The sequence below is a fragment of the Chelonoidis abingdonii genome, chromosome 3, assembly GCF_003597395.2.
Source record: "Chelonoidis abingdonii isolate Lonesome George chromosome 3, CheloAbing_2.0, whole genome shotgun sequence".
Classification (NCBI taxonomy): Eukaryota; Metazoa; Chordata; order Testudines; family Testudinidae; genus Chelonoidis; species Chelonoidis abingdonii.
In genome coordinates, this window is record NC_133771.1 from 211,806,709 (window position 1) to 211,826,769 (window position 20,061).

General features: G+C 42.6%; 1 protein-coding gene across 1 annotated transcript in view; it reads left to right on the forward strand.

Annotated features, from left to right (window-relative positions):
* Nucleotides 1-20,061, forward strand: part of DTD1 (D-aminoacyl-tRNA deacylase 1) — a 96,714-nt gene that overhangs the window by 1,689 nt on the left and 74,964 nt on the right. The window contains exons 2-4 of the mRNA XM_032795889.2: nucleotides 4,077-4,167; nucleotides 6,139-6,374; nucleotides 14,206-14,303. Coding sequence (XP_032651780.1) covers nucleotides 4,077-4,167; nucleotides 6,139-6,374; nucleotides 14,206-14,303 — 425 coding nt within the window. The remainder of the gene's footprint in view (nucleotides 1-4,076; nucleotides 4,168-6,138; nucleotides 6,375-14,205; nucleotides 14,304-20,061) is intronic.

A 20,061-nucleotide genomic window follows, 5' to 3' on the forward strand; every position in this document is an offset into this window, starting at 1 on the left:
CCCCTGCACCTCCTTCCCCATGTACCCCTCCCCATCCTTCCCCTGCCCCCCATCCTTCCTCCTCCCCTTGCACCCCTTTCTCTGCACCCCGTCCTTCCCTCTCCCCTTCTGCCCCCTTCCCCTGCACCTCCTTCCCCATGTACCCCTCCCCGTCCTTCTTCCTCCCCTTCCACCCCTTCTCCCCTTGCACCCCCTTCCCCGCCCCCCATCCTTCCTCCTCTCCTTGCACCCCCTTCTTCCCTTGCACCCTCTTCCTCTGCCCCCATCCTTCCCCCGTCCCCTTGCATCCCCCTTCCCCATGTACCGCCGCACCCCCTTCCCCATGTACCCCTCCCCTTCCTTCCCCTGCCCCTGTCCTTCCTCCTCCCCTTGCACCCCTTCTCCCCTTGAACCCCCTTCCTCTGCACCCCATCCTTCCCCCTCCCCTTCTGCCCCTTCCCCTGCACTCCTCCCCTGTCCTTCCCCCTGCTCCCCTTCCCCATGTAACTCCTCCCCCATTTTTCCCTGCACTCCCCTCTTCCATACAACCCTCCTCCTCCCCCTCCCCTGCACCCCATCTTTCTTGCAACTCATTCGTCCTCTGCACCCCCATCTCTTTGCACCCCATCCTTCTTGCACCCTGTCCTTCCCCTGCACCCCCATCCTCCCCACTTCCCCTGCACTGTCTTCCCCCCGCACCCCCTCCCCTTGCATCCTCTGGCCTCCCCCTCTGCCCCCCACACCTGCACCCCCTGTCCTTCCTCCTCCCCATGCATTTCTTCTCCTTGCACCCCCTCCCCATGCACGTCCTGTTCTTACCTCTCCCCTTGCACTCTGCCGTCCCCCAGTGTCCTTCTCATTCTCCACAGCACCGCGTGTCCTACCCTCCCCCAGCACCCTCACCCCTGCAACTTGTGTCCTTCCCACCTCCCTGCACCCCAGTCTTTCCCACTCTCCCCTGCATCCCGTCTCCTTCCCACCCACCCATCAGCCCCTGCATCCGCTGTTCCACTCACATGCTGCCCCTGGCCCCCACTGACCTTCCCACCCACAGACCTGCAAATGCTGCCTCTGCACTCCCACATACTGTTTCACCCCTGCACCCACCTACACTCCCGAGCTCCCACCTATCCATGCACCCAGTGTCCCTCCCACCCCTGCACCCACTGTCCTACTCTCTCTCACTGTCCTCACCCACATACACATTCCCTGTACCCACCATTCATCCTGCCCACTGGCCCCCTCAGCCCATGTTCCCACCTTCCCACTCCCCTTAAGTATCTACAATCCATCCCACCCAACTGTTCCTCCCCCCCCTCCACACACTGGCCCACCCACCCATTCTCTTTACTAAACCTTGAATAAACCACTACAAAGCTTTCCTAGACGAGCCTCATCACCTTGTACTGAGTCAAAGCTTTCATTCAAAATCTTCAAGGTTAAAAACAAAACAAAAACCCTTCTAAATGTTAGTGTTGCCTTCCCAAGGCTGCAGCCAGCCCCAGTGCTGCTGCTGCTGCTGCTCAGTGCTTTGCTGAGTTGTGCCACAAAGAGAACAGACCAGGGCTCCCTTGGTTCTCTCTTCTGATTTTTAGAACCTCTGGACAGCGGCAGAGCCCACAACACTAAAGTGAAAACCATTCTGTTGCAGTTGGATAGATCTCCAAGCAGCTGTGGGAGCAGGCACTATAGCTATTCACTGGGGGAGAAGGACTTGAAGAAAAGTATGAGTAGTAGAGAGAGCACTGGACAGAGACTTGTGACTCCTGGGTTCTATTGCCAGCTCTGCCCTGAGTTGCTGCGTCATCTTGGGCAAGTTATTTCACTTCTACATGCCTCAGTTTCCCCATCTGTAAAATGAAGATAATGATTTGCAATTCCTTTGTATAGTGCTTTTAGATCTACTGATCTACAGACGCCCTCTGGTTTACGCAAACCCTACTTATGCAAATCTGCACTTATGGAAAAAGTTCCGTAAGCTAGAAATAGGATTTTTTTTTTTTTTTGCAAAATGGTTGGCTATACATTTCCGACTTATGCAAAATTTGAGTTGGAGAGTGTCTGTATATGTATTATCATTATTCTCCCATAGCTACATTTGGCTGCGCTTGCTCTCTGGGAGCCTCCCAATGAAGTTCAAAGTTTTGTTGTTGGTGTAGACTGTTAAAAGGCCTCTTTCAGTGAAGGAACTGATTGATGTGTACTTCCAGCGTGACTGCAACATTTGATTTGACCTGACCTGCTCATAACCTATCTCGTTCAGTTTTCATAGTCCAAAGGGCAGATTGTCTGTCTGTCTATGACAGCAGGGCACTGGTATATAACTAGGGATCCGAGATGCTACCTCAGGACAGAAGATAAGAGTGCAATACATTCAATTTGGGGCTCCCCCTTAAATCCATCTGGAAACTGAAGCAGGCCATCAATACAGCAACCCTACTTATTAATCGATGTATCTTACGTGGAGCACGGCACCAGTACTCTGTGATCCACGCTGATTACCTGATTTGTGGATTGGATTTAAGGTGTTGGCTTTGACCCATAAAGCCATACGTGGCTTGGGACATCCTATCTGAGGGAAATACAGTTGAGATCAGCAGAGGTGCTTGAACTGGCAACCTCTTAGTAGCAATCAGAGGAGGCTAGGTACAAGATACTCTCCATGAAGGGCCTTCAGCTCTATAATTTGATCCTTCCAAACCCTCATCGGAAATTGTCCAAATCTACTGACCCTTCAGGTGCGCTATGCAGCCAGTCACTTGTTGCAGGTTTTTGAGCAAGGGCATGCTGGGGAGTGGGTAAGGTTCTGTTCACGGCTTTGACTCTCAGCTTTCATGGCATTTTATATTCTGTTTCATGGGTAGCTGCTGGCTTTTTTTCTTGTTTGTACAGGTATGGTTGTGTTTTTTAACCAATCTTAAAATGCTCAGTGGTTTTTTTTAGATGTTGTATAAATCTAAATAAAATAATCCTAGCCATGGCCCTGGGTTCTCATTAAAATCACTTTTTATCTCTCTGAGCATATTACAGTGGGCCTGGAGGGACATGTTTTATTTTAGATGTCATGAAACTGATACTTGTTTTCATGCAGTTGGGTAGAATTGGCTCATTTATACCAAGATCTGTTTTCGTAGATAGATTCAAAGGCCAGAAGGGACCGTTGTGATTATCTCGTCTGACTTTCTGCATAACAAGGTCACAGGATGTCCCTGTATTAATTCCTGCTTCAAGTTCAATAGCTGTGCTTGTATTAGAGCATTACGTTTAGAAAAACACTCAAAAAAAACCCCCAAACCACTCAGGACCCCATAGACTGCTCAGCCAACTTGAGAGCTGGAGAGAACACAGGTCTGTTTGGTCTCAGCTTAGGGCCTTAACCGCTGCGCCATAATGCTTGTCTCTTTGCAAATCTTGAAAAACCAAAACGTTGAATGCAACTTATTTTTTGCAGTGAAAACGACCAAAAAACAAAATCAATCTTTTAAAATGTTAATTTTTGTAGAGACTTCTGCAGTGCAGAAATCAAATGAGTTTATTGATTTCATACAGTTGGGTAAATTTTCAAAGGATTTTTTCAAGTTCTTAACCATGTGACTCACGTTGACTATAATGGGAATTGCCGGGCTAAAACTCTTCATGCAATGTTTTGAAACACTGGAGCAAGCATATTGAGCTGCCAAATTGCCTCTTCATTTAGCAAATCAATTTCATGAGAGGCAAGGGGCTGATATTTTGTAACTCACAAAAAAAGGGGGTGGGACACTAAATATTGCCTTTAAACCGATGATAGAAATGTATAATGGGGAGTAAACATTTGGAATGCTGGTATGGCGTGTGTACATGTTCTGAGTTTTCTTACAGCATTGCAAGGTGCTAAACTTACTTGTAAGGTAATTCTCCTTTCACAGAAATGACTTTCAGTCCTCTCTATAAAATTGAATTGGTGTACATGCTGTAGACAACTAGTTAACTCCTTAAATTCAAGTGACGTATCCAGAAAGTGTTTATTGTACCATTGCCTGTTGGAATTGATGCTTGCATGTGCCATAAAACCAGATAGCGTGTTAATTTCACTCTTTTTTGTTGTTGTCCTACAGTGGGTGGGGAACAAATAAGTTCCATTGGAAGAGGCATCTGTGTGTTGCTGGGTATTTCTTTGGAAGATACTCACAAAGAGCTAGAACACATGTAAGTCATGACATGCATTGAGTGTTCCCTTTTAATTCCTGTTTACTGATTTGGAGTTAGTAGCATATGAATAATCTCAGAACTGTATTCAAAAAGTGGTCTCTTGCTGTAGGAAAATGTGAGCTTCTCTGTGTTTGTTTTTTTATGTTACACTTTGATTGTGGGCCTCCTGGTTATAAGAACGAGGAGTACCTGTGACTAACGAATGTAGTTTCACTTCATTTTATGCAGCACTATGGAAAAGTCTCCCCAAAACAAATAAACCAACCACTACATGTTTTCCCCAGAAAATAACCTCCCATTGTTTTTTTTGGGGTGTTATAGTTGTTTTAAACATTTCTACTGTATGGCACTATAAACTGTTTACGTTAACATACAACATATTTGAAAGATTTTGTGATACTAGAAATCTCAGGATCTCTTTTCAATCTGCACATGGAGACTTCAGCGCTTTGTTAAGTCAAATAAGAGAGACTAAGAAAACTAAAGACGTCTAGAGAGGGAAGGAAAAGGAGAATGAAATAGGTGAAGTCAATGGTGAGTAGAAAGAAGAGTGGAGACTGGGTTAAATCAACTGTCATTGGATGCTGAAGAGAGAATGGTGCGTGGAGTTGTGAACTGTCCTGGGGCTTGACTTGTTAGAATCTAAAATTTTTAGAAGATGGGCAGGAAATTTGAAAATGTGCTTCTGTGTAAAGCTGGGCTACCTTATCTCACTTTTCCTGTCTTCAAAGTGTGTTCAGTTCACTGAGTCACTGTATCTCATACTTGCTTTAGTAACCGTGAAAGCTGGTGATCAATACTGCACCTGGGTAATTAGAATGTAGAGATTCCCAAACTCGAAGGGATTAATTTCTCTGACTCAACGTATATGGAAGTTGAATAAAGAGTCAGGAAACAATTGAATGGACTGAACTAGTGAAGAGAGAGAATTATTGTTAAATAAAATATAAACATGGTCCAGAATTGCTAAGGAGAAAAAATGACAATCCGGTTTAAGCAGATTCTTCAAGTGCCACTGAATGAAACTTTCTCTGTTGATCTTGCAAGTGAAAGTTGTCATCATCTGCTAAGTGCAGCAGTGATGATGAAGATTTAAGTCTCTGCCGCAGGCCTTCCAGCAGCCTTTAATCAGCAGCTCGATTCAGGAGCAGTTTCTGTTTCTTTGATACTCAGAGATTCTTGAACATCAATATATGACTGTGCCATAAAAACAGCTGAAAGGCAAAGCCTTCCGCTTGATGATAAGTGCGTTCCAAGTTTAGGCTAATAACATCCTCTTCAGTGTGGGACAAAATGATCAATTTAAAGTGATGACTGTAGTGTTTTGCCTTGGATGTACTCCTCCGACAAACTGAAACTCGCAGGGCTCATTACTAGGTGCTGCAAGTGATGAAACAGAGTAAACGTTAAAGGAAGAAATTAAAAGAATCCAGATGGATGGGAATGGAGTATTATTATTGATTGAACACTAGAAATGAACCAACAATGCATACATATAGAGGGAGCAATTATCTCTGCAGACGACTAGTGTTGGGCCCAGTTCATAGCTGCCCTGTGGCCCATTTGTGTGCCCAGTCCAGGCAATTGGTTCTGTTTTCTAAATCAGTTTTACCTCCTCAGATAAATCATTGTCCTCCTCAATCAGTTAATTTTGCTTCCAAATTATTTATCCCCAAATGTTTAAGAGAAGACTTTTATACAAATAGTGTGATGAGTTTGTAAGGGCTTTCATGCCTATGGTTCTGTATGTGTGATATTGATAAGGCTTCCCTTTTTTAGGGAAAGGGATGAATGAATGGCTTGTAACTTTGCCATTTGTGATCAAATACCTGTACATATGTATTATAATCTATCTGTTTGCTTGTATCAATACCTGTGTGCCGTTCACGCCTGTTAACCTTACACGTGATGATTCGGAACGAGCCAAGGTCATGCAAGTAGCCTTCCTTGTTCTGTTTCTCCTCACAGGGTTCGCAAGATTTTAAACTTGCGTGTGTTTGAAGATGAAAGCGGGAAACACTGGTCTAAAAGCGTGATGGATAAACAGTATGAGGTGCTTTGTGTCAGCCAGTTTACTCTGCAGTGCATCCTGAAAGGAAACAAACCAGACTATCACATGGCTATGCCTGCAGAGCAAGCAGAGTCTTTCTACAACAACTTCCTAGAACAACTTAAAAAAGCCTACAAACCAGAGCTTATTAAAGGTAAGGTAAAGCCAGTATATTTGAAAAAAGGGTACTTAAAAATGTTGTGGGTGACTTTTGTCTTCCCCATTTAGGGTAGAACTGAGTCCTTTCTGGGGTTTAAGCCCCAGTCTTTAATGTCACTAGCAAAAGCTGCTTACGTAGACTGCTCCCTAAGAATTGCCGTCTTCTCTTTGCCACTTTGTAGCTCCATAGACTGATGCCTCAGTCTTTCTTCCCACCTGTGGCAATGTATGCTGCTATCTCAGACAGGTAGACCAAGCCAGAATCTTCTCTCCTTAAGGTTTCTCTAATAGTCACATTTAAAAGTGAACGGGGTAGTGAACACTGACTTTCACTTTTTACTCCTTCATTTTCCACCATGTTACATGTTGATGATGGTGGTAGGATATGTTATATGTTGCTGATACTAGGATCTAATCTAGTCAGTTTGGTCTCTGCTCCGTTCATAGTAACTAAACAGCAGTCGTCTCTTTGCTAAAGGAAACATGGTGGGTAACAATCTCTCCTGTGATCAGCCCTCTGTTTGTCTTTTCTCTCTGCGTCCTGTGGTCCTCTTCTAATTTGTATTGAATTTTTGGTATAAATGTATAGCAAACAAGTGTATACAGAAAGTACATTTGTGTAAATATTGCTATCGCTAGTAGGGTAGATTGAAGTATAAAAATATAACTTGTTTTGTCAAGGTCTGCTTCATCCTGCTTAAAAGGAAAGCAGAAAAGTAAGCAGAAAAATGGTAGCTAAGGAAAGGTTTAAGGGTTAATCTCCTGACTGACAGTATATGAACCATAATTATCCCAGATACCGGTGTATCATATACACTTTCAAAAGAGATTGTGTCTGCTAGTGATGAAATCCATTCCTAAAATGTCAGTCTCATGTCAGCTTTCCAATGTCTTAGTATAATATTTTTTTGCAGTTAATGTGCTGATAATGATCTAATGTTGTTCGAATAGATGTTTCAGTTTTGCCACATAATGTGGTAACCTAAATCGGATGAAATTACAGAGTTCTTGCTTCCTGAAATTTTAAACTGTAGCTTTCAGGCTTCTTCTTATCCACCATAGTTATAGCCTAAATCCCATGTTTCCTTTTATGTGTATGCCAAGTTATTACTAAGTAAGGAGCCTGTTTTTGCTCTCAACGAAGACAGTAACAAAACTTCCCTTGAAGTCAACAAGACCAGAATCTGATCCAGTACTGACTTTGCTTAGTTGAAGCCTCATCTCTCTGTGAAATTAAACTGAAAAACATAAGTATGTTTATCACCTAGAGAAGGAAATATAGAAGTTTTGGCATATCTAGCTTTATTTTCTGGCTTTGTGGAATTTTCTGTTTCATTGTTTCTGAACTCTAATACCACAGCACTTCACTTTGAGGCTTCTTACATTTTGACAACAATATTTTAAATGCTTCCTCTTTCTCTTCCCAAGCAACATCATAGTTGTGCACTTCAAATAAAATAGTAATCACCACTGTCTCTTGAATGTCTGCTTTTACTTTAAAAATAGCTTTGATTTCCACTCTGTCTTGCTGCAAATGTACGTTTAAAAATGCACAATGTCTGTAATAGTGTTGTGTGAGGGGTTGGGAATTGCTGTCCTCACGGCCGTGCCAGGTAATACACATTTCAAACTAGCTTAGGTATAAGAATCATCTACTAATTTATACTTTCTGGAGGCTGTGCCAGTCTGTGACCTACTGAATCAAATTTTTCTGATGTATATTAAAATCTCCTCCAGCAGTGTGTGACTTACAGAGTGCGATGCCTTTGCCAGCATATTTGTAAACTTTCTGAAGTTTGTAAACAGTCTGTGTGCTGCCCAGCTCTGCGTAGACAGCCGGCACAGCAGACATTGAGTGATCCACCCAATGACAACAAGATCCGTTAAGGTACGAAGGCACCAGGCCAGGTTTATTGCCAACAAAGCATGGTAATAGCACCTGTCAGACTCTGCAAGGACACTGAGACACGTATTCTTATGACAATGGATGTTGCTCAGTCAATGGCAGGACTTTCCATTTCCCCCTTGGCTGGACAAAGATGCTCCCTTTGAGATGCATCTCTTTATACCCTGATACAAACAAGTTATGTACTGCCTCTGACATAGTTACTGCCCCCTGATGTGGCTAGTTATCACCCACCACCTTGTACATGTTGGTTTGATCAAATCATCTCTATTACGTACTGTCTTCCTGACCTTGTCTTTTAGTGTGTTCCTGTTATCCTTGGGGAGTGTTTTTGTACCATCCTTGATACTGGGATGTTTTGGTACCACTTGATATCGGGTTACGTTTGCGTGAGTGCTCTGTGCTTAGCGCTTCTTAGGAATGTGTATTTCTGCAATGTTAGCCCTGTTTTTGCCAGATTGTGTGAGCAGGTCCTGCCTCATACCAGGCCTCTGGTACAAGGGCTTATGTCTCAGGCTCTCTTCCTGCTATACCCGGTAATTTGGCTGATGGAGTTCACAAACTGTAATAATCTTGTTGAGCTGGAGCACTGTAGCTAATGAAGATTTCATATTCAGTGAAGCTATATACCAGTGGGGCTTGTGGAGTTCACCAGGCCTTTGGTAAAGTTGTAATAACTAATCCAGTCAAACATCCTGACATCTGTACTGAAAACTTCCTAAAGTCAGCAGCCTACATTGCCAGAAATTGTTCTGTACATTATCTCTTATGAAGGATAATGGGAGGAATGGTCAGAGAACTAACCGGGGACTCAAGTTCAGTTCACCTAAGATATTACGAAAATTGCCGGGGGTGAGGGAGAGAATGGGTGGAGATAATTATCTAAGACTATGTCTACACTACACAGTTAACCCATGTGATTGGAATCCAGGTTAGCCTCGCCCAGATATGAGCGTGCCCACTGCAAAGCAGTACTTGAGTTACTGTGGCCTCACTGTTTCTGCACTCCCCCATCTCGGGGCATAGCCTATCGTTCGTCCTGCTGGGAAGCTCTAAGATTCTTTTTCAGTTATTCGTGTCAATTCCAAGAGAACTTGTCTGTCCTTTGGGAAGGAGGGAGGGAATTGTGGGAAGGGTATTGGAGGACTATTAGCACTTGAATGATTTAGCCTGAAGGTTACAGCCAAAGTCAAACTGGAGCCCAGGCTCTAGTCCACATCCCCAGCCAGCCTGGGCTTAAAACACCTCCAAACCCAGGTCAGAGGTCTTTGTGTGGACAGTAGGGGAGTTAAGGCTAAAACCTGGATGAGAGCTTGGGTGTAATTGCGCAGTGCAGACATATCCTCAGATAGAATTATGAATAAAACAAATGTGAAGTTTCTAGGCCATGCTGTCTGAGAGATGTCCAAAGAATATTCTAAAAGCAAATTACTTCTATTTTTAAAGTCTCGTATCTCAGAAGTGGCTTGTTCATTTCACCTTAAACACAGAAAAGAACAAAAAAATTCTATGGCTCTGGAGGTACCATACATACAAACCTCTAAAGGAAAAGGATTTTAAAAAATTAAGAGGGTGATGATATAAGCACAAATGAACTTGTGATTTTAATTAAATTCTTACATATAGACTAATGTCAATAAGCTTATTGTATCAAAGAGAAAGTTGAAAGGTATTTTGGTCAACTGGTAAGTGCTTAGGCAGGGAGAACGTATTTGCTATGAGCAGGGCTGGTGCAAGGATATTTTGCGCCTTAGGCGAAACTTCCACCTTGCACCCCCACCCCTGCACATTGGTTCATTGACAGGCAGATCCCAATGAGCCTTTATAGACCCTAGGGGCCAGCCATGCCCAGGGGCTGCTCCCCAGACCAGGTTCCCCTCCCGCCCCCTGAACTCCCCTGGGGGGTGCACAGCCTCCCCACGAGCCCTCCCCACCCCACCTAGGTGGCCTACGCCCCGAGTCCATTCACTGGCTTTGCCGGGCTTGGGCTGTTGCTGCAGCTCGGCAGGGAGAAGCCGCCTTCCAGAGGCACTGGAGAGCCAGAGCATCCCACTTGCAGCAGCAGCAAGCCCCAGTCATGGAGGAGCCAGTGCAGCACAGGGGGGCAGCAGCCTTGCAAAGGCAGCACCACTAGCGGGGAGCAGCTGCACCCCCCACCTCTCCTGCTCAGGCTGTGGCCCGGCGCCCCCCCTTCAGGGTCTCCTGCAGGTTGTAGCGGATGCATGCAGGTGGCGGCCCCCGTGCACCTCCCAGCTACATCACCTCTGTGCGACATAAGTCATACCGAAGTAAGCTCTAGTGTAGACCAAGCCTTAATGTATAAGGAGCCAGAGCATTAGCAGCAAGTGTTTACATTTTAAGATGCTGTTTTCAGAAGCTTGGCTTTTGCCTGAGGTGAATGTTGTTTGAATCAAAACAATTCTTCTAATTTTAAGTATGGGACTATAAACCTGGTGTTGTCCATGTCATATGGGAGTATGTAGTATACAAATAATAGTCACCTTTTTGGTACAAGTTCATCCGGAGTTTTTAGTCACTTCCTGGGGAAGCTGTGTAAACATGTAACCACTCTGCATACTTTTTTAGGCATTGGTGTGGACCGTCCCTGCTAGCCTGTGTTTAATGCTAGAGTTCCAGATTTAATGTGTTTATCAGAAACAGGAACCTCTCCCTCTGATTGGAACCAAACCTGTAAGACGTACTGTGCCATAATCAATATAAATGCAAAGAGATTTTCCCTAAACATCTGAATAGGTATTTAGTCTGTGGACATGGCTATTGGTTAACCATTGTTAAATTCAGTGTTCTAAAACTTATTTTTCAGTCGTGAATCATTTATAATAGTCCCAGGAAACATCTGCCCATGTGATTCACCAGCAAACCTCTGGGCCACAAATATAGAAAAATGATCTGGGGTTTCTCTGTGGGTTTTAAGCTGTTGTGGGTGGCAAAGAGTTTAAGAAATGTGCAAAAGAATTATAATGGCTGTGGCTTTTTGATTGCTCTGACGTCATCTCCCTGTGGGACCCCTTTCACGTTCCAGTCTCCTGCAAGTTTGCAAATTGAGAAAGAGGCAGTACAAGGGAGATCAGGTCTGTTTTTCACTTGCTTAGTAGCACTTCAGTCTCGTAAATTGTTTTATTTTCCATTATTACTTGGTATTTTTGGTGCGTAGCTAGTTAGCAATTGAGAATAGGATGGCATTTCCCCAGGATAGTGAATATTTCATAGTATCTTTATTTGAATGGAAAATATGGTTTTTCATGGCTTTTTTGAAGCAATAATTCTTCATAATTGTCAGTCCTTGGGGAAGTCATTAGTGAGTTTCCATTACAAGAAATCTCTTTTTGCTTTGTGTTTTGGAATGCTGTGACTTTTAGCCCTGAAAGAGCAGCAGTGCATTGTTACGTCTTTGATTATCAGAAAGAAGTAGCAACTTCGGTGCTTCTGGTTACTATTGTTCAAAGCATGTTGCTCCCATCTGTGTGGATAGATTTGGTCAAATTCCAATCTGCAGTTCAGAGCCCAAGCAAAGGACTGTGCACTGGGGAACAACATAGGAGTTTAGGAAAGAGAGTGTAATCTTCAGCCTCTTGGCCTGAAGGGAGGATGTGAAGCACGGTGCAGGCTGGTTTCAGCCACTGCTACAGAATGTGTTATAAAGGCAGTTGTGTTCTGAAGACCCTCTCTCTCTTCCCATGCACACACAGGCGTGTGCTGCAGTGGACCTGCTGTGGCAAACCATGCCATTCCTGTGGGTCACACGCAGCGCCTTGCACTTTCTTGGAGAGCTGTCTTGGAGCTGGGCTCTACATGACACAGGGCTGGGCCGTGCGGTACCCTTGGATGGGCTGTTTGTAGTGTGGCCTGCTGAGCAACAGAAACGTGGTATTTCTGCTGAGATTCCAAACGTATGTGCCTGCAACAGGCATGTGGGGATTAAGCTCACTATTCATAGCAGAACTCAGCTTTTATCTGGGCGAACAAGAAAACAGGTCTCAGAACATTTTTTCAGGTGTATTATGCAGTGAGAAATGGGACTTTTCCATCACCTCCACTGTCTGCTAACGTCTGATGTATCTGATCTATTAGATGTGGCTTAATGCACATCTGTGCTGGGAACACTAATTCAAGGTCAGGGGAAATATTTTCCCCCAGCGTTATTCACCACTTTGCTTTGGAGAATGGAAGAAGCTCTTGTGTTTGGGGAACTTTAACTCATTTTAGTCCATAATTTTGAGGATGCACTTGCTCACAACCAGATGTTCCCTCAGAGACTGGCTCAGCAGGCACAAAAACTTGGAGTAGCAGATTTTGAGATATGGCTATTTCCTATCTGCTGAAAATCCTTTTCAAGCATTATCCAAAATAGCACAATGTTTATGCAACTGTACAGATGTTCTTCACCAAAACAATTAAGCTCTGGTAGCGTTGCTATAAGGCAGCGCGTCAGTGATCTATCCCAGCCTAGGGGTGCGGCCTACTACGTAAGGGGTTCCCAGATACCCGTGTTCACAGGTAGAGGAGCCTCTGGGTAACTGTTCCTCTCTGTCTGTCTAGTATCCCTTTCCCTCTCCCACGAGGCATTACACAACATTTTTCTCTCTGTGTTGCTACCTGCTGTCTCTACGGCAAGGCTAAAAAGGAGACTGAAGCTCATGGATGAGGAGAGGGAATGTGTTGGGGCTAGCAGCAGAGCAGTCTCAGCCACATAGGAAGGAAGGGAGACAAGGAGAGCACAGGGGGCAGGGTAAGAAACTTGGGATGGAGGAAGCTGAAGAAATATAAAGAGCTGCAGGAGAAATAAAGCAGGGATGAGGAGGAAAAGGAGCAGGCAGAAAAGGACAGGAGAAAACGTGTAAAGAAAAAAACCTGAGACCGCAGCGACTGTTTCGAGACCAAGTTTGGTGGGAACTGAAGTGCCCAGGCACCAATCCATGATGAAGTGGGCACCCTAGGAAAAATGTTGGGAACCCTGCTGTAAATAGATAATGTCAAAACTGCCCAAAACCAAAACAAAACCTCCATTTGAGGTAATCCATTGTTGAGCCTTACGGGAGCACCTTGGCCTCTCTGACTCCACCCTGTTGCAAGTTAAGCCGCAACCCCTTTTACGCCCCACCATCCCTTCCTCCTATACCTTTCCAATATGAGTGATGAACCTTCATCCAGCCACCCCGTAAAGCCTGTATGCCACCCTCCATTTTAGCTCCTTATTATGGTTAAATACTGCGTTCTTGCTTCTTATCCCCCAAATACAGACCAGAAACATGGCCCTCCACCATCCTGATTTCCTGATATGGTTTCAAAAACAAAAACACATGCTGCATCCTTACCCTCCGACCGAAAGAACATATCTCTTGTCTGCCATTCTGGCATGAACTAAGAGCCGCCCAGTCTACCCATCCAGCTTCTCCTTCTGTATTGGAAGCTCTGTTATACTTTCAGCGTTCATCTAGCTGTGTGAATAGCAGACCCCCTCTATCTTTTGCCCCTTCACGCTATGCATCTATCAGAGGCCACAGACTCCAGAGAGCCCCCATTTACCAAAACAGGCTATGGAGTTATTGTTTATCATAGTGCCTTGGAGCCCTAGTAATGGACCAGAACCCCATTCAAACACAGAACAAAAAAATGGGCTCTTCCCCAAATTATAGTGCATTTCATTTTTATTTGATGAAAGCATGAGTGTTTCTGCTCAATTTATTTATAAGCATTTCATTCTAGGAGGTTACTGGGTGCTCAACACTCTTGAAAGTCAGGCCATTTATCTAGGCACCTATGTATAGGAATAAAGGCCTATCTTTAACAAGCCATTGCAAAAAAAAAAATGTCGACTGTACTTTTTCAATAGTGTGATCCTTCGGTGCACATCCTTCTTTCAAGAGTCCTGTGACACTTTTTTTCTTTTAATTTTCAGATGGCAAGTTTGGAGCCTACATGCAAGTAAACATCCAGAATGATGGTCCTGTGACTATAGAACTGGAATCCCCTGCTGCCACCATGGACCCCAAGCAGGCAAGTCATTAGAAGGCTCTAATTCAGAGCGAGGGGAAACGCTTGTAGAGTTCTCAGGGTGGACATGCCCTGCTGACAATTGGGTGTCTTGGGTGGTTTACTTTGTTCTGTATCACACAGTACAGCTGACTTTTGCCATGAGGTCTTAATGCTTTCTGAATTGCCCCTGCAAAGTTAAATAATTTTTCTTTAGTTCCGTGGCTCCTTGGAAGCTGCCTACCGTCTTGCTAAAGGTCATGTGTGTGTCATGCGGAGCAGCATTTATAGTACATTCTTATTCATCATTAAGGCTGCTTTTTAATCATGAGTCATAGATTGGTTTGTTTTTTTCAAATGTATTTGCTTTTTATTTTACAGTCAAGACTTTTGACATTTTGGGGCTATTATACGTGGGTGTGTGCATGGGGTGATCAACAGGCAAACTAGTTTTTCTGAGAAACTAGAGTGCTGCCAGATTAAACCCTGAGCAGCATGGGAGGCTAATGAGAAGTAGGGGCAGCACTGCTGTGATGCATTGGATCAGACTAGAGAACTGTGAGAATTTAATTCCTCTCGGGTGATGAGGTTTCCCTACCCTCTAGGGTAAAAATAATTATTTGTAGAGTTATGTTGGGTTTTTCAGTTTCATTCTAGAACGACAATTGCTATTGCATATTCATATCGGTCCTCTTGTATTATGGAACTGACATGGTCTAACGTCTCTGGAATACAAATGGCTGTAATACCTGATGCTTTTTTACTACAGTATACTTATATAATTCTTTACCTTAGCAACATGACGACTGCTTGACTGTTCCTAAAAAGTGGCATAATAAAGCAGCACTCAATCTCAATGCATAATAGCGTAAGACAAACTGTGATGGACTTGGGTTCATACTGGGTTTCACACAAGTCATGTTGTACATTTTTGCAGGTGGTGTTCTTGCCTGTATTTCCTTTTTATGGACAGTCTTTTTGCAATAACAGAGAATGCTTCTGGAATTGGAGACTGAGGATTTATCAGTTTTTCTTTAATACGTTTTCTTTAAAAAAAAACAAAAAACACCACCTTTCTTTATTCCTGGACGAGCACACATAACACTAGATGTCAGTAGAGTTACATTATTTCAGAGATTGTGCTTATATACAGTTTTAAAACAAATATCAGAGTAGGTAAATCAGGAATTCTAGATATTCTTGGATACTTTTCAAATGTTATTGGAGGCCTTACAAAAAAGGGAGAATGGAAAAACCCTAAGAGAAGTCTCAGCCGCCGTAGTATCTCTTGAATAGAATTCCTTTAAAATTGCACGATAGAGCTTTAAACAATGGTAATGAACAAAAAAAAAGTGTCTAAAGTGGGTATGAGAACCCCAAAGGAAGTAGAGAGATGATCAACCAGATAATTCTGGTGATTAATAAAGCTTCCTTTGTTTGCCCCTGCATTGGGTGAGTCTTTGTAGTTACACAGGGGTATGTAATGGCAAGTCTGGCTACCTTCCTAAACTACTATATTTTTATGTGTACAGGATAAGCTGTGATGGATGTTGGAGATGATAACTCAAATATATTAAAGGTTTAATCAATACAAATTCCTGTCATAAACTGAATAAAGTGACCTTGTCTTGAGAAATAATTTATCTTGAGAGCTGACTTTGCTGAAGGCAGATGTGATGACTGCTTTGATTAGGAAGGTGAAGGTAGAAGTTTAATGAAGAACATCAGATAAAAATAAATACAAGGTCCTCTAGTGCTAAATAAACATGTAGAGTATTTGGTATTTCTAATTTGGTATTTCAGAATCACTTTAGTTTCTCTTGCGTACGGTTTCCCATTTCTCTTCAAGTAGGGTTGCTCAGAACTTGTATGGGTGTGTTGCTGCAGTGATACCTATAGACCAAAGGAGTCACCTGTAGGGGAAAGATACTTCCAAGTTCACCGCCAAACCTGACACTCCTCCTTTTTATATCTATGGAATGAATGACATTGGGCCATGTTGTAACTGAATGTTAATTCAGCTGCCCATTATATCTAAGCATCGTCAGCTATTCTCCTTTTTCTATAAGTGTGAAAAATCTGAAGGGCCAGTGGTTAACTGAAGAGTGATAGTTCTTCCCTGCCAAAGAAGGTTGTGAAGAGAAGCAACGGGGTAGCTATTTTAAACACAGGTATTGTAATTTGCCTGCCTTGTGATTGCTATCTGATAATTGCATTACCAAGGTAAAAGAACCATTTCCAGGAAGTGCAAGAGTGCAGTTATTTTGAGCCTGTTGCGCAGCATGAAGTCCTGATTTATTGTCCTCCACTTTACCTCTCTAACTCTATAGCCCGTGTTACTGAAATTGCAAAACTGGAAGATTTTGTTCCATGTTCTTGGAACTACTCGTAAATTAAGTGTTGTGAGCGTGCCCCCTCCTTACCTCCAGCCTTTTAGGCTTATTCCTAATCTGCATCTCAATTTGAGACTCAGTTTAATCTTTGTGTTGAACTATAAAACATTTCTAATCTCCAGCCTGGATTGTAATGCTGAACAAAACATCTGTTGTACTAAAACTGTTCTGCACTTCGGAGCATTAATGAAACCGTGCATGTTTAGTCTGTTTTTAGCACACAGGCTGATTTTCCAGCATTACAGACTCTACCTGCAAAAGGCAAGCAGCGGGTTTTTATTTCATGATGAGCTGGGTAATATGTATCCAGTAATATGACTTTCAGATTTTCATTCAACAGCACTTTTAGATTTATACATTCAAATATTTTATTGTTGTTTGGAGCATATTTCACTAACTCTCTCCTTCCCAGTTCAAAATAATTTGGTGCTGCAGTAGCATGTTTATATTTAAATATATTTTAATACTTATTAGCAATTGTCTGTACTTACAAGATTTTTTTTCTAGATAGAAACTTTTATCTTTCAAATTATTTGTACAAATGCAAACGTAATTCTTGACATGTCTCTCAATATCTCATGTCTAGGAAGGGAAAAAGAGATGGACTTTTAAATGACATTGAAATCATGTAATATAAAACCGATAGATAGGCTTGGTAGGGTTAGATTTTTATTGATAAATGTCAGTGAACGTTGATTTCACCGAACATGCACAAAGAAAAAATATTTCCATCAGTAATAATTGAAATTCACGATAGGCCAAGTAAGAAAAATGCTGCTTGAGAACTTATTAGAATTTGATTTAAGGCTATTTACTGTGTATATTTTGATGTATATGTTGGCAATTTGTGTTTTAATGCTCACAAAGCTTTAACTTTTTGAATCTCAACCTCTACTGTCTTAAATAATATTGTCTAATGCTCTCATTGTCTGAGCCTCCCATACCTTTCCACAACTGTGAACATTTAAATGGATAAAAATAAAAACTGCTTAAATGTAAACATCACTATCTGTTGAAATAAATAAATAAAACTGAATTTGGCCAAGCCTACCTGTAGAGTTAAGTTAAACACTTATTAGCTGCCTTTGGTACCATTAACATGAAGTGGCTGTTTTTGCTAAGCCGTTTCAAAATGGACTGCCGGCTCTCACGTGTTTCTTCGCAGTCCCATCTTGTCTCCCCTTTTCTTTCACATGCTTATAAGGCCACTGGGAGGGGTTAGTGAAGATATGTGGGTTGTTCTTTTGTCACCGTGCTGACGACCCCCAGCTGTGTAGCCCCGTGCAGCAAGATACTTAAGCATGTGAGTAGTCCCCCTGGAGAACCATGCTGCATTGGGACTTGCTCCTCATTCTCCTCTGAATTGACCATAGTAGATTATATCTTTAGCAGGCTTGGTCAACATAACAGTGCTTTGCCTGTATAGCAATCCCTGCAGAGGCCTCTAGCGTAGACACAGCTTCTGCTCATGGAAGGGGTTTTCCTGTCAGTATAACGTCACCATACTAATACTATATTATTACAGTAGTTGCTACTACTCTTCTGTTGGCACAGCTATGTTGGACTTTGTCATGTAGACCTGGCATTGATGTTTGTTTGAGATTGGGATATGGCACATAAATAAAGTCAATACTACACTTGACACTTACATTTTTCTGATTTGGTACTTTCAGCAGAGTGGTCAAGGATGAAAAAAGCTTAGAGGCTGAACTTCCCCCTAATCCTTCTCGTTAGCCCCTGTTAGATCAGGATTCAGGTACAATAGTCAGACAGTGTGAGGAAGGTCACACTGCCACCACTTCCAGACTACCCCAGGTCTGGGGATCGACTACTGCCGTCTACACAGTACAAAGTCCACTCCCTAGAGCATCTGGGTTTTTTAATGAACATAAAAAAAATTAAAGTATGATCAGTAAACACATTTCACATGTTTGTTTTGTTTATAAATATATTGTTAGCAAAGCTGAAAAAATCCGTGTCCCAGATGATGCATATCAATTTATAAAAGTCAGAGAATAATAAAGAAAAAATAGATTCTCCTTATTTGGGAAGAGTTTTTCGTGGCTTGAAGTTGATGTATAATTTATGAAATGTAAATATGAGATTAGAAGATGCTCACTCTTGAGGCAAAGCGGGGATTTCTCAGTGCACAGAGCTAAAATTGGAGTGCCCTTATGGAAATTTCATAAGGTCAAAGCTTCTCAGTAGCCCTGTCATACCTAACTTGTTACATACCCTTCTTGTTTTTGTTGTTGGTAGTACAGCTATTGAGGCATTTGCCAGAACTCTTTTGAGTATTTAGCATGAAAGTGTTTTGTTTTTCTTTCATTTTAATCATAGAAATGCAGCCCTAGTTTTTTCTGTCCTAGGGAGATTCTCTGATACGGCAAAGCACGTGTGTGAAATCTTTCTTCAATAGTTGAAACAATACCTGATGGCACAACATATGAGGCCTGAGCATTAGAACTATAAGAGGTCCAAAATCAGTCCCATAAGTTCAAATAAATAGCTGTTCCAGTTCGGAGGACACAGTGGCAAAGTTCTTATTTCAAATGCATGGAAATAAATGTCTTGACTGTTCCAGATATTCATGATCTTTGGGAAGGAAATAATTTGGGGTTTGCAGCTGTAATAGGACACTGAGGTTTGGAGAACTGAATCTGTTGTTTATCAGATCTGGGGACCACATCTTACATTAAAAAAATCTGTCAATAACTCCATGAGGAATTCCATAGGAAACCTTTTTCCTGATGGCTTGTTCAAGTTCCAGTAGCTAACTTAAGAGCTCATCTAAACAGAACAGTCTTTGCCTAATGCAGTATCTGGTTGACTTTGTTCATTTTGAGTGGCCAGTGCCAGTGTCTATCAAGACAAGCATGGGAGGATAGGGAACTTCCAGTGTACAGTGGACAACATCTAAGATCACATCTTTGTCTGCCTTCCATGCACTAATTAAAAAGTATCCAAGTTGTGGTTGCACATGGACCATTTATTCTGTTCTCTCTTATTCTAGCATTTAAACAGTGCCTGTCACAATAGTACTTGAGCGCATGACAACTTCTAAAAGTTAGATTGAATACATTTCTGTTTTTCTCCTCTCCCGCTCTCTGCGCCATCCTTTTGGTTTGGTTTGTTGTGGGGAAGTGACATGAGAATTTTGTTTTGAATGTGGCAAGGTCTGTGGCCATTCTGATCTCTTGCAGAAGCAAGTTCCACAGTTGGTTACCAAGTTATTTCACCTACCATTGCAAGGTAGGCTGTTTCATTGCTTCTGAGGAACATTGCTGTTGTGGGAGGCATGACTGCAGTGGAGAGAGGTACCTCTCTCCATGGACAGCCTTGAAGATCAGGTTTGAAATCTTGAATGTGACTCTTCCTCCCCTTTGCTG